The sequence below is a fragment of the Capra hircus genome, chromosome 7, assembly GCF_001704415.2.
Source record: "Capra hircus breed San Clemente chromosome 7, ASM170441v1, whole genome shotgun sequence".
NCBI classification, from domain to species: Eukaryota; Metazoa; Chordata; class Mammalia; order Artiodactyla; family Bovidae; genus Capra; species Capra hircus.
This window is the reverse complement of record NC_030814.1, coordinates 75,685,366-75,699,836: the sequence shown is the minus strand read 5'-3', so window position 1 is coordinate 75,699,836 and position 14,471 is coordinate 75,685,366. Positions and strand designations below refer to the sequence as shown.

Here is a 14,471-nt window from a genome sequence, read left to right as displayed (position 1 = left end):
ACCAATACACTATTGTAAAGTAAAATAAAGTAAAAATAAAAATTAAAAAATAAAAAAAGAAAACAAAAAAAATAAGATGAATTTTAAACTGGAGGTTTTTCATTGATTTGTGGCAGTTTTAATGTTTTTATATCTTATTCCTTGTTTTCTTCATTCCTGCCTTTCCCCCCTTCCTTTTCTTCTTCCCTCTCTCTATTCTTCACTTCCTTCCTTCTTTCATGGTTAATCCACCCTATAGATGATCCATTCATAATTGTATGTGCTGCAAATGTATTTCATGTATGTACAAGTCCATCTGTATTGCTTTTCTTTATCACCCAAGGAACTTTACAATCTTAATCTAACTCAGTCATACTGGGCTGCTTTGTGCTTAATCTCAGCATACAGTTTTCAGTCACAGAACAGGTCAGTTTGATGACTTCCCCTAAAAACTGATTGAAAACCAGTTGTATAGGCTCTAGGAAGGGGCTTTGAGGAAAGAAGACTTGATGGAATGGATGAAATGGTGTTTATTATGGTGGAGCATTTCAAAGAGTATGGACATGCATATAGAAAATTACTTAAGGATAGAAAGAAAAGAGTTACCTCAAAAATAACAAAAAAAACTTCACAGAAAAGAAATGTTATGTTAAATAGCTTGGCTTTTTGTGAACTATATATATACACACACACACATATAGCCATTAATGATGTAAACACTGTTTATTGATTTCAGTAAAAGTGCTAGAAGATGTAAGGGTAAGGAGCGATGTAGGAAAGCTAAATCTTCATTTATTATGAGAGGCTATATTTATAGAGTGAGTAAGGCTCAGGAGTTTAAATTCTTCACAGCTCTGTAAACTCTGTAACCCTGGGAAAGATAACCTCTCTGTGCCTCAGTTTTGTCATTAATGAAATGGATGTAATAAAAATATACTATGTTACTGGTTTATGGTGAATGGTCGATGTTTAGTCACTCAGTCGTATCTGACTCTTTGCGACCACACGGACTGCAGCCCGCCAGGCTCCACTGTCCATAGGGATTCTGCAGGCAAGAATACTGGAGTGGGAAGCCTTTCCCTTCTCCAGGGGGTCTTCCCAACCCAGGGATCAGACCCAGGTCTCCTGCATTGCAGGCAGATTCTTTACCAGGTGAGCCACCAGGGAAGCCCAAGAATACTGGAGACAGTAGCCTATCCCTTCTCCAGCGGATCTTCCTGACCCAGGAATCGAATCAGGGTCTCCTGCATTGCAGGTGGATTCTTTACCAACTGAGGGTTTGAGGGAAGTATAAGAATAGAGGGAAGGTATGAGGGAAGAGTCTTATGGTGAGTAGTAAATGAATAATACATAAAATGCACTTAGAATTACATACATTAAGGTTACCTAATATGATGGTAATAATTGACAGTTTGTATGTAATATCTAAAATTGATAAGAAATAGCAAGGCACGTATAGAAATATGGACATAACTACTGGAAGAAATAGCTGGAGAAGTTAAAGCAATTGCCTCTGGGAAGTAGTATTGGGGATTGTATCTGGGAACAGTTTAAATCTTTTGGCACTGTTTGACTCTTATACATGTGTTACTTTGACAGACGTTTGGAAGGTGGTTTACTTATGTGTCAGAGTCTCAGAAGTGCGGGGAAGGAGGGAAGGAGACAGTGTGAGACACTGGAAGCAGTCCTGGAGCCCCCTCGCCCGCCTCCTGCAGCCCCCCACCAGGGGAGCTGCCCCAGAGTGCTCTTGCCAGGCTGCTTCAAGTGCCAGACTGCTGCATGTTCTTTTAGTTAAAATCCCAGCAAATTCTGACTCTCCTGTTTCTGTTTGAATTTTTTATTAGGTAGATCAGTGTAGCTACTCTCAGCATGTTTAAATTTACCTTTTTCATATTATTTTAATTAATACTTCCTAGATTTAGAGGTTAAAGAAGTAAACACAGAATGTTCCTGAGAGAGTAGCTAACTGTGTGTATGTGTTTGTTGAATACCATTACTACAATACTTTTTGTTTCTGTGCAAAAATAAATAATGTAATTACACATTTATTTTTAATTACTTTAATACATTCATGTATAATTTTATTGTTTTATGTATTAGTTTGCTAAATAACTGATATTCCTAAAGGAAGGTAAGTAATATTTGATAATCCCTTAGGACATTGTCACTTTTTTACAGACACGAAAGTAGTCAAATTATTTACTGTGAGGATGTATATACACACAAGATTAAGTAAACTGGTAAAGATAACATTGGAGTCTATGTGCGTGCGTGCTTAGTTGCTTTAGTCGTGTCTGACTCATTTGTGATCCCTTGGACTGTATGTAGCCTGCCAGTCCATGGGATTCTCTAGGGCTCTGTCACTTATTTCATTAAGCATGACATTCCAGTTGGGCCAGTGGAAGAAAGCCAGGCAGTGACTGAACACTATAGGCCAGAATAACCCAGATAAGTAGGAGGCTAAGACAGAATAGCTAATCACCTGCAACAGTTGGATTGTGAAGAAAGCTGAGCACCGAAGAATTGATGCTTTTGAACTGTGGTGTTGGAGAAGACTCTGGAGAGTCCCTTGGACTGCAGGGAGATCCAGCCAGTCCATTCTGAAGGAGATCAGCCCTGGGTGTTCTTTGGAAGGAATGATGCTAAAGCTGAAACTCCAGTACTTTGGCCACCTCATGCAAAGAGTTGACTCATTGGAAAAGACTCTGATGCTGGGAGGGATTGGGGGCAGGAGGAGAAGGGGACGACAGAGGATGAGATGGCTGGATGGCATCACTGACTCAATGGATGTGAGTTTGAATGAACTCAGAGAGATGGTGATGGACAAGGAGGCCTGGTGTGCTGCGATTCATGGGGTCGCAAAGAGTCAGACACGACTGAGCAACTGAACTGGCTGAACTGACTCTACTAGGCTTAAATATGGAATTCTTGTGACAACCAGAAAGGTGATTTTTTTGTGTTGGAAGTTAGGACATTGAGAGGGAAAACCCACTGATTTATGGTGAACATTAACTATGATGATAGTTAATGCAATTTGCAGAAATTGTCACCAACTTTTTCTATATGAAAACTATATTTTATTTCTCTTTCCATACTTTATTCTTTGGATGGAAGGTCATAAATGCAGCTCACACTCAAGTAGGAAAGAGACAGTAAACATTACCCCCACTGGAGTGGGGAGAGTTTATGTTTATTACTCGGAATTCTTCTATGAGGAAGACTTATCTCTTCACTCCTATTTGTTTAATATTTATTTATATCTGTCTGGACTCTATTTTATACTTTGGATTATAATCCAAATACTATGTTTATTATTTTATTGCTCAAGTTGTTCCATTGGGTGCTTTTAAGATTGGCTTCTGTGTTTCTTTATTGTTCCAAAACAATATGCCCAATTCTTTTGTTTTTTGAACACGTTTGCTTTTGAGGCATCAATATCTAGATAATTAGCTTCAAGTTGACATACTACAAAATGTAGTAGTCAAAAAAAAGTTTGTTTTTTTTTAAATTGAATCAAAAAGTTTGATTCAATTTAAACACATTTACATTTTTTATAATCTTATTATTTAGATTTATGTTATCTTTTTTGGTCAGTAAACATGTAAACACATCCAAATAGAATAAAAATGTACACTTATAGTACTGATAAGTTGGAGAAACTGTAGCTCTGTTTTATTAAATTGTGGTCTGTAGTAAACAACTTGCAAAAGTTGTATATAATGTTGTGAATCAAATGTTCATCAGAAAATTTTTAGTGGGGAATTCCCTGGCAGTCCAGTGATTAGGACTCGGCACTTTCACTGCTGAGGGCCTGGGTGGGGAACTAAGATCCGGCATGTGCAATGTGGCCAAAAGAAAAAAGTCTTAAAAGTATGTTTATCTAAGTAAAATCTGGATTTTAATTAATTTTTTAATTACAGGAAAACAAGGTGTTGCGGACAGTTCCTCTTCTAGCAGCATGTCTCCCCAAAGATAAATGTAAAATCAAGATTGGTCGTCGCTTCAGTGAGGAAAGGTAAATTAATTTTTAGGGCAATTTAATCAAATTCTTTTTTTACTTCAAAAATGATTTCCTTCAGGTTATCTATCAGACCTAGAACATAGTACATTGGAAGTGGTTAAAAAATAGAATTTCTGCCTTCTCCCTCAAAAGGCATGTATATTTACTGTTTGTTTCATTTTTGTTAAGATGGTTTATTTTAAGATGTTAGTACTTGTATTAGGTTCAGTTCCTGTTTTTCTTTCTTTTTCCTTTAATTATATATGATATCCATTTGTATAAAAACATATATTCCATTTCTAGTCCATTAAGACCTTCCTAAGGTACAGTGACGAGAACTGTATTTAGTATTCTAGTAATAGGCACGTCATATTTTTTTTAAAAAATGATAGAATGCCTTCTCTTGTGTTGTAAAATATTTTTTTGATGAGGTCCCATATGTGTAGGAATTTGTTAGTTGATACCTTCACAGACGATTCTACAATACTCTTGGATCCTATTTTGCTCTGTATTATAGAACCCATTATATAAATATATATTATTTAAATTTTTCTACAAGTTGTTTCTTACCTTTGAAGCATATTTGTTGCTTTTCTGCCTATTCACAGTCTTCACAATTACTTTGATCCTATCTATACTAAATATCTGAGGTTATTGATATTTCTCCCGGCAGTCTTGATTCCAGCTTGTACTTCTTCCAGCCCAGTGTTTTTCATGATGAACTCTGCATAGAAGTTAAATAAGCAGGGTGACAATATACAGCCTTGACGTACTTCTTTTCCTATTTGGAACCAGTCTGTTCCATGTCCAGTTCTAACTGTTGCTCCCTGACCTGCATATAGGTTTCTCAAGAGGCAGGTCAGGTGGTCTGGTATTCCCATCTCTTTCAGAATTTTCCACAGTTTTGTGTGGTCCACACAATCAAAGGCTTTGGCATAGTCAATAAAGCAGAAATAGGTGTTTTTCTGGAACTCTCTTGCTTTTTCAATGATCCAGAGGATGTTGGTAATTTGATCACTGGTTCCTCTGCCTTTTCTAAAACCAGCTTGAACATCTGGAAGTTCACGGTTCACATATTGCTGAAGCCTGGCTTTGGGAATTTTGAGCATTACTTTACTAGCATGTGAGATGAATGCAATTGTGCAGTAGTTTGAGCATACTTTCGCATTGCCTTTCTTTGGGATTGGAATGAAAACTGTCCTTTTCTAGTCCTGTGGCCACTGCTGAGTTTTCCAAATTTGCTGGCATATTGAGTGCAGCACTTTCACAGCATCATCTTTCAGGATTTGAAATAGCTCCACTGGAATTCCATCACCTCCACTAGCTTTGTTCATAGTGATGCTTTCTAAGGCCCACTTGACTTCACATTCCTAGATGTCTGGTTCTAGGTGAGTGATCACACCATCGTGGTTATCTGGGTCATGAAGATCTTTTTTGTACAGTTCTTCTGTGTATTCTTGCCACCTCTTCTTAATATCTTCTGCTACTGTAAGGTCCATACCATGTCTCTCCTTTATTGAGCCCATCTTTGCATGAAATGTTCCCTTGCTATCTCTAATCCATAACCTCAGATATGCAGAAGACACCACCCTTATGGCAGAAAGTGAAGAGGAACTAAAAATCCTCTTGATGAAAGTAAAAGAGGAGAGTGAAAAAGCTGGCTTAAAGCTCAACATTCAGAAAACGAAGATCATGGTATCTGGTCCCATCACTTCATGGCAAATAGATGGGGAAACAGTGGAAAGTGTCAAACTTTATTTTTTTTGGGCTCCAAAATCACTGCAGATGGTGATTGCAGCCATGAAATAAAAAGATGTCTACTCCTTGAAAGGAAAAGTTATGACCAACCTAGATAGCATATTAAATAGCAGAGATATTACTTTGCCAACAAAGGCCTGTCTAGTCAAGGCTATAGTTTTTCCAGTGGTCATGTATGGATGTGAGAATTGGACTGTGAAGAAAGCTGAGTGCTGAAGAATTGATGCTTTTGAACTGTGGTGTTGGAGAAGACTCCTGCGAGTCTCTTGGACTGCAAGGAGATCCAACCAGTCCATCCTAAAGGAGACTAATCCTGGGTGTTCATTGGAAGAACTGATTGATGCTAAAGCTGAAACTCCAGTATTTTGACCACCTCATGTGAAGAGTTGACTCATTGGAAAAGACTTTGATGCTGGGAGGGATTGGGGGCAGGAAGAGAAGGGGACGACAGAGGATGAGATGGCTGGATGGCATCACTGACTTGATGCACATGAGTTTGGGTGAACTCCACAGGTTGGTGATGAACAGGTAGGCCCGACGTGCTTTAATTCATGGGGTCACAAAGAGTCAGACACGACTCAACGACTGAACTGAACTGAACTGATACGAAATATATTTTTAGATGAAAAATTTAATTTTTATTGAAAATATGGAGATTTCTTTTTCAGTTCACTAATGAAAATGCTAGGTAAGATTAGTGCCAGCACCAAGCCTAAGGAATTTACCAAACGTTTTTCTTCCTTTATTATTTTATCTTTGTATTATGAAAATAACATTATATTAGAAGTTCATAAAATAACTTTTTTCCTTTTTCTGAAATTATTGTTAGGCATTCTTTATATATGTGTATATTTACAGTTTGCGTTGCTTTGCCCTGCAGAAGTGAGCTTTTGTCTGGGCTTGGTGCTGCTGTTTGAATTTTGCCATTTTGTTGGGAATGGAAGCTCTATCCAGAGCTCTTCCTGGGGGGAGCAACCAAATAATTTACACTGTGACACTTCTTTCACACGCAGAGGCTCTTTATAATGATAGTTTCTTTATAATTCTTGGATAGATGTGGATATATAAGTTGCCAACTTGGACCTTGTATTTTTATTGCAAAAATGGTGAGTATCTTAATGGTAGAAGTGGAAACTATCTGGGTCGTCCTTGACATTTGGCTGTCTAACCGTTCCACAAATGTGCTCGGGGATGAGATACTTCATACTTTTCTAAATTGTGTAGCTCATTTTGAGCCTATGTTATTAAGTTCAGTTTTTTTGACGGTGCCTAGTATAGTGCTTATGCAGTAAATTATCATTCACTCTTGGATTCTAAACTAAAGCTGATTAAGAATATTGTTTTAATATTAGTCCAGTAATTAAGTGATTGATTTAGTTTTCTGTTATAGAGTTTATGATATTACTCTGGGGGGATAAGAGGCCTATTACTTTTGGTATCCTTTGTAAATAGAATTTAAAAGAGTTGGGCTTTGTATATTAGCCCTGTATACTATGATTTTCTAAGTTTATTTGTTAGTCATAGAAATTGTTTTGTAGATTCCCTAGAACTTTTTTATTTTTATTTTTACTTTATTTTACTTTACAATACTGTATTGGTTTTGCCATACATTGACATGAATCAGCCACGGGTGTATATGAGTTCCCAATCCTGAACCCCCCTCCCACCTCCCACCCCATATCATCTCTCCAGATCATCCCCGTGCACCAGCCCCAAGCATCCTGTATCCTGTATTGAACATAGACTGGCGATTCGTTTCTTACGTGATAGTATAGATGTTTCAGTGCCATTCTCCCAAATCATCCCACCCTCTCCCTCTCCCTCTGAGTCCAAAAGTCCATTCTATACATCTGTGTCTCTTTTGCTGTCTCGCATACAGGGTTATCATTACCATCTTTCTAAATTCCATATATATGTGTTAGTATACTGTATTGGTGTTTTTCTTTCTGGCTTACTTCACTCTGTATAATCGGCTCCAGTTTCATCCATCTCATTAGAACTGACTCAAATGTATTCTTTTTCATGGCTGAGTAATACTCCATTGTGTATATGTACCACAGCTTTCTTATCCATTCATCTGCTGATGGACATCTAGGTTGTTTCCATGTCCTGGCTATTATAAACAGTGCTGCGATGAACATTGGAGTACATGTGTCTCTTTAAATTCTGGTTTCCTTGGTGTGTATGCCCAGAAGTGGGATTGCTGGGTCATAAGGCAGTTCTATTTGAAATTTTTTAAGCAATCTCCACAGTGTTCTCCATAGTGGCTGTACTAGTTTACATTCCCACCAACAATGTAAGAGGGTTCCTTTTTCTCCACACCCTCTCCAGCATTTATTGCTTGTAGACTTTTGGATCACAGCCATTCTGACTGGCGTGAGATGGTACCTCATTGTGGTTTTGATTTGCATTTCTCTGATAATGAGTGATGTTGAGCATCTTTTCATGTGTTTGTTAGCCATCCGTATGTCTTCTTTGGAGAAATGTCTATTTAGTTCTTTGGCCCATTTTTTGATTGGGTCATTTATTTTTCTGGAATTGAGCTGCATAAGTTGCTTGTATATTTTTGAGATTAGTTGTTTGTCAGTTGCTTCATTTGCTATTATTTTCTCCCATTCAGAAGGCTGTCTTTTCACTTTGCTTATAGTTTCCTTTGTTGTGCAGAAGCTTTTAATTTTAATTAGATCCCATTTGTTTATTTTTGCTTTTATTTCCAGAGATCCTGAACTTTCAACTATTTGTCGGAAGTCTGATACATTAATATTATATCCAGGGGCTGAAGCTGCTAATTTGGAAGAATTTATATTAGATTCTCCTGTTTATCCTTCCACAATAATCATCATCGATGGCACGTGGAGCCAGGCCAAGGACATTTTCTACAAGAATTCCTTGTTCCGACTGCCTAAACAGGTACACTAGTATTTTGACCTAGAGAAAATACAAATGTATAGTTCTATGTGTAGTATGTATTTTCTGAGAGGACACACGTATGCTGTTATATGTGAATTTGATGGTATTTATATATAAACATGTCTATACATAGGTATGAATATGCTCTTGTGTATGTTTTATATATATGTAGAAAATTTCAGATTTGTCCTTATTTCTTAATTCCTACCATCAAGTTTCACCATCGTTTAGGTATTTAGATGTATTAAAAGTCTCAAACATTTAATCAGGAGAGTCTAAGGATTATTTACTTTATGTGTATTAATGTTTTTGTTAAGAAATGTTATGTTTAAATATTTTTGGGATACTAAATTGCCTTTTTTCTATTGGAAATGACTGAGTTTTTATGAAGGGCTTTTTTGTTCGTTCATGATTATAATCATATAATCATTATAATCATATAATGAAATCAAAGTTTAGTTTGTTGATGTAATTGATGATGATAAATTTCCTAACTGTTAACTTGTTCTTGTGTTACTAGAATGAACACTTACAGTGTTCTTTTGATACATTGCCAAAGTTTATATTTTTAGTTAATGGCATTAAATTATAATTTATATATTTTTTGTACTTTTATTACAATATTTGAGAACTAATATAATGTTCACTTCACCAAATAGAAATTTTAGTATTTTTCTATGGCTTAGAATAGCTTAAATAATAGTTTACTCCTTAAAAGTTACATGGAACTTACTGGTAAACCCACCTGATCCTGGTCACTTTAAAATAACTTGAAAATACTTCTTTCAAACTCTTTTATCAAAATTATTTAAGGTTTCTACTTCTATTTGATTTGGTTTTTAATAGCTTATCTTTTTAAGGGAACTATTCCTTTCTCTTGGGTTAACAAATTGGTCGTCTGTACCTGTATATTCTTAAGGACTTACTTAAATTTCTTTTGAATGTTTACTTTTTTCTAATCTCTTTCTCTCTCACATACTCACTTTTTCCCATGAACAGACTCAAAAAGGGTTTCCCTATTTATTGAACTTTCAGAAGTATTAACCTTTAGATTGTTTTAATGACTATTAAACTTTATTCTTTCCTCATTAATTTGAGCTTTTCCCTTGATCCATTTATTTCATGTTTTCAGATTTTTTTCTTTTTGATTTTGTAAGATTTGTGCTTACTAGTGCTATGTTTCTTTACCAAGATTAGTTAGTTTCTTCTCTAACAATAAAGGAAGACTGTAATATTCTTCTTAGTGTAATTGTCATTGTTTTCTGTGGCTTTGGATTGATGTGTTTTCTGTTATCTGTAACATTGATATAATTTCTTATTTGTTTTGATTTCTTTCTATTCATGAACTACAGTGAGTTCTTAATTCTCAAGTGCTCTAACATTTTTTGTCAGTATTTTATTTCTTATTTTGTTGTATCATAATAACATTGCCAATAATATTTTGAATAATTTTATGATATTTATGAGGGCAAATGCATGTAAAATTTTTATGCATGTTCTATGAGTATAAAAAATTTATGTTCTCTGTTTACCAATGTAAGTGTTTACATCTTTTTAAAGTTTATTTGCAGTTTTTTCTTAAAGCTTTTATTTTTGGCACACTTAGGATATTTTATATTGAAACAGGTATATGAAAAACTTCCATTTGTATATTTTTAATGAAATTATTCCTATACTTTCAGTAGTTTTTACATACTTTTCTACACTCTTTTTGCATTTATACAAGCCATGCACTTAGTGAAAAATAGCTGTGAAACCCTAATTCTGAGCTTTTCGATCTCAAAATCTTTATAGTTTTCATTCCTTTAAACTAAAATGTGGGCATGGTTTTTAGATGAAACTCAGCTTATATGTTGAATGCTTTGAATGGGCCAGTACTATTTCCAAGTACTTTACATATATTAATCTGTTTAATCTTTCCCCAGATTCAATGATGTAAGTATTGTTAATTATATTAGTTAACTTCACTTTAGATCATATAACTACTTCATAACAGAACTGTGATTTGAATCTACCTAGTTTAGAGCCACAGCCTATGGTCTTAAAGTACTGTACCACTTCTGAAGTGGAAAGCTTTCATCTGGAATATTTATATATATATAATGGCTTCTGTAGGTTTATTTAACTTCTGAAGTAGTCCATGTGTTCACAAGAACCAGCTCATTGAAGGCATAGATACTGTTAGAATGTGGCACATTTCAGGTAAAATTTTATGTTTACATTCCCTTTTCCAGGGGATCTTCCCAACTCAGGGATCAAACCTAAGTCTCTGGCATTGCAGGCAAATTCTTTACTGTTCAGCCACCAGGGAAGTGTGTGTTTGCATTACATTTAGATATTTCTTAGTATAAAGAAAAAAGTTTAATGAAAGTGTTACATTTGTAAAACATTTGTGCAAATATTTGATTTTTTTTTTCTTTTGTGCATGGTAATGTCATGTCTGCAACTCTAAGCTTTCATTTTGCGGTAACTACATGACTACCACAGAAATGAAGTACATAGTCAAATTAAAAAAATTAAAAGCTATTTTAAAAATGAAAATTCACCAAAACTATTTTTCTCTTTTAAATTTAGTAGCAGATAAGGAAATAGGTAAATTAATTTTACTAGTCCTACTATGCCATACTTTTCTATCATCTTTTTCTCTTCTTGTTTTTCTAAACTAGAAGCAAATGTAGGTAGATTATATATTAAACCTTTAAATGGGTATCTCACAACCAGAACATAGGAGAAAATGCCTAAAAGAAACATCAGATAGGTTTAACATGGGGGAAAATATCACCATAATAAGTGAAAAGGCAAATGGCTCTTGAGAAGAGTATGAATCAGCAAAAGGCTTCATAAACTTGGAGTTCTTAGAAATTAATAAGATAAAGGCAGGAATCTCAAAAATGGGTCTTCAGTATAAAAACAAAATTCACAAAATAGAATGTACTTTCACTTACTCTAATAATCATCTGATAGACAAGATACAAAGTTGTGAACTTTGATGCTGACATAACTTCAAACTTACAGAAAAATTTCACAAATAGTACAAAGTTCCCTCAAATACCCTTAGCTGTTAACTTTATGCCATGTATCACTCTGTCTCTGTATAATTATGTTTTTCTAAACCTTTTGAGAGTAAGGAATAGATATTCAAGTTTTACTTTTTGGAATTGAAATTTTGCTAGCTCTAGACCAGAAAGATGATTTTTTCCTAAATATTTTTGCTTGAAATAAAAAATAGTAATTAAAACGTGACATAATTTATAAAAACTTTTTATATATCTTAATAAGTTTCATCTTAATGTATTTTGGAAATATGAATCATTGTAAAAACAATAATATGCATTGCTTTTTAGAGTATCATACTATTCAGCCCCAATATATGAGTATGACTTAGAAAAGATACGTTTCTAGAAGTTGTTGCAAAAAAACCCAATGAAATCTGTATATTTACTCTTTTTAAAACAATAAATATATTTTGTTCGTAAATTATATATGGTATATATACAGTATATAAGTATATACTTTGTATATGTTCAGTTCAGTTCAGTCGCTCAGTTGTGTCCGACTCTTTGCGACCCCATGAACTGCAGCATGCCAGGCCTCCTTGTCCATCATCAACTCCCGGAGTCCACCCAAACCCATGTTCATTGAGTCAGTGATGCCATCGAGCCGTCTCATCCTCTGTCATCCCCTTCTCCTCCTGCCCTCAATCTTTCCCAGCATCAAGGTCTTTTCAGATGAGTCAGCTCTTTGCATCAAGTGGCCAAAGTATTGGAGTTTCAGCTTCAACATCAGTCCTTGCAATGAACATCCAGGACTGATTTAGGATGGACTAGTTGGATGTGCTTACAGGCCAAAGGACTGTCAAGAGTCTTCTCCAACACCACCGTTCAAAAACATCAATTCTTCGGCGCTCAGCTTTCTTTATGGTCTAACTCTCACATCCATACATGACTACTGGAAAAACCATAGCCTTGACTAGACAGACCTTTGTTGACAAAGTGATGTCTCTGCTTTTTAATATGCTGTCTAGGTTGGTCATAACTTTCCTTCCAAGGAGTATGTATCTTTTAATTTCATGGCTGCAACCACCATCTGCAGTGATTTTGGAGCCCAGATAAATAAAGTCAGCCACTGTTTCCCCATCTGTTTGCCATGAAGTGATGTATGTATATAAACATAAATATACACAAACAGAAATAGGTGAGATGAATTAAAAGTGGATTTTTATTTTTTTGAAAAGTGGATTGATTTTTAAATGTTACTATACACATATCCTTAGACATATATCTAGTTATAAAATGATATTGGTAATTACAGTGATTATATAGTAAGGTCTGAACTGTCTTCTGTAACAATAAAAAATTCGCTTGTTTTTAGTATTTCTCCCATTTCTTGAAAACATTTCCTGTATATGTGATGATTTTTACTTAATTATTAACTTTGTTCCTCAGTTTTTCTTAAAGAAAATTTTTTTTAATTACATAGTGGACTTTCCTAGGGGCCTTGTTTTAATATATGATACGAGTAAATTGTATGTAACATGTCTTTCTCATGGATGACAGAAATCCAACTCAAGCTAAACAAAAGAAAGTATATAAGTCATGTTACTGGGAAACTCTGAATAGATGGGGGTGGGTTCTAACTTGCCTGAATCTGGTTCTGAAGTATCTTTTGAGAATTTGCTTCCCTTTGTGTTTTGATTTTTCTCTTGTTATGAATGAGCTTCCTCCCTGCCCCTGGAAGATGTGTGTGGGAAGTGGTCTCCCCTGGTTTTATTTATTATAATAGAAAGATAAATTATCTTTCCCAGAGTAGAATCCTGGGTTGTTCTTTCATTGGAGTTGTTGTGGATGGTGGTACCATTGTTGACAGAAGTACCGCAGGAATTAGGAATAAATTCCTTAGGGAACTTGGGGTGTTGCTATCAGCAGGATGATTTAGAATCATGAATGGGCAGAACAAAAGCCCTTAAGATAACTACAGTCTACTGTATACCGGTTGTTTACTTGTAAAACTATGCTTATTTATACATTTCTTAGTTCATTCAAAGCTATTGCTCTATATAAATAGTTTAATAATTCTTTCTTACAGTCTAGTTCACCAAGTGAAAAGTAAAAATGAAAAAGGAAAACGTACATCATCTCTTGCCAGTATGAGATGTAGTTTAAAATAATCCCTAAATAATAATTTAATTATGTTTTATTTCTAAATGTAATTTATTTGTCATTTCTTTTACTACCACCTCAGTATACATACACCCATATACCTGCCTTTTGCATCAGTTTGTCTTAGCTATTATTCTCAGTTTAGTTGATCTGCTTAGTTTCTGTAGTAGTATACTTTTTTGCTTTAAATACAAGAAAGAAAAAAATGACAAAAAGAAAACAGAAATCAGAATTAACATCCAAAGTATTGGTCTTTTCCCAAATACACAGGTGGACTTCATACTTACCTAATTGTGGAATGAAAGAATTGTAAATCAGACACTAACTTGCTGTGCTCAGTCATGTCTGATTCTTTTGTGACCCCATGGACTGTAGCATGCCAGGTTCCTCTGCCTTGGGATTTTACAGGCAAGAATACTGTAGTAGGTCGCTATTTCTTCCTCCTCCAGGGGCTCTTCCCGACCCAGAGAATGGTCCTGTGTCTCCTTTATCTACTGTGTTTGCAGGCAAGATTCTTTACCCCTGAGACACCTGGGAAGCCCAATGCAAACATTAACTTGGCCTCCTTTTAATCTGAATTTCTAATATATCCAGGCCATTTGGCAATGAATGACTGTCTCTTCCCTCAGAAGAATTTTACACAGGAGACTCTTGACATTTGCTAG

General features: G+C 35.2%; 1 protein-coding gene across 1 annotated transcript in view; it reads left to right on the top strand.

The window, feature by feature from the left end:
- The window catches only part of DTWD2 (DTW domain containing 2), a 73,663-nt gene that overhangs the window by 34,677 nt on the left and 24,515 nt on the right, over positions 1–14,471 (top strand). Inside the window, exons 3-4 of the mRNA XM_018050664.1 lie at positions 3,900–3,994; positions 8,455–8,647. Coding sequence (XP_017906153.1) covers positions 3,900–3,994; positions 8,455–8,647 — 288 coding nt within the window. The remainder of the gene's footprint in view (positions 1–3,899; positions 3,995–8,454; positions 8,648–14,471) is intronic.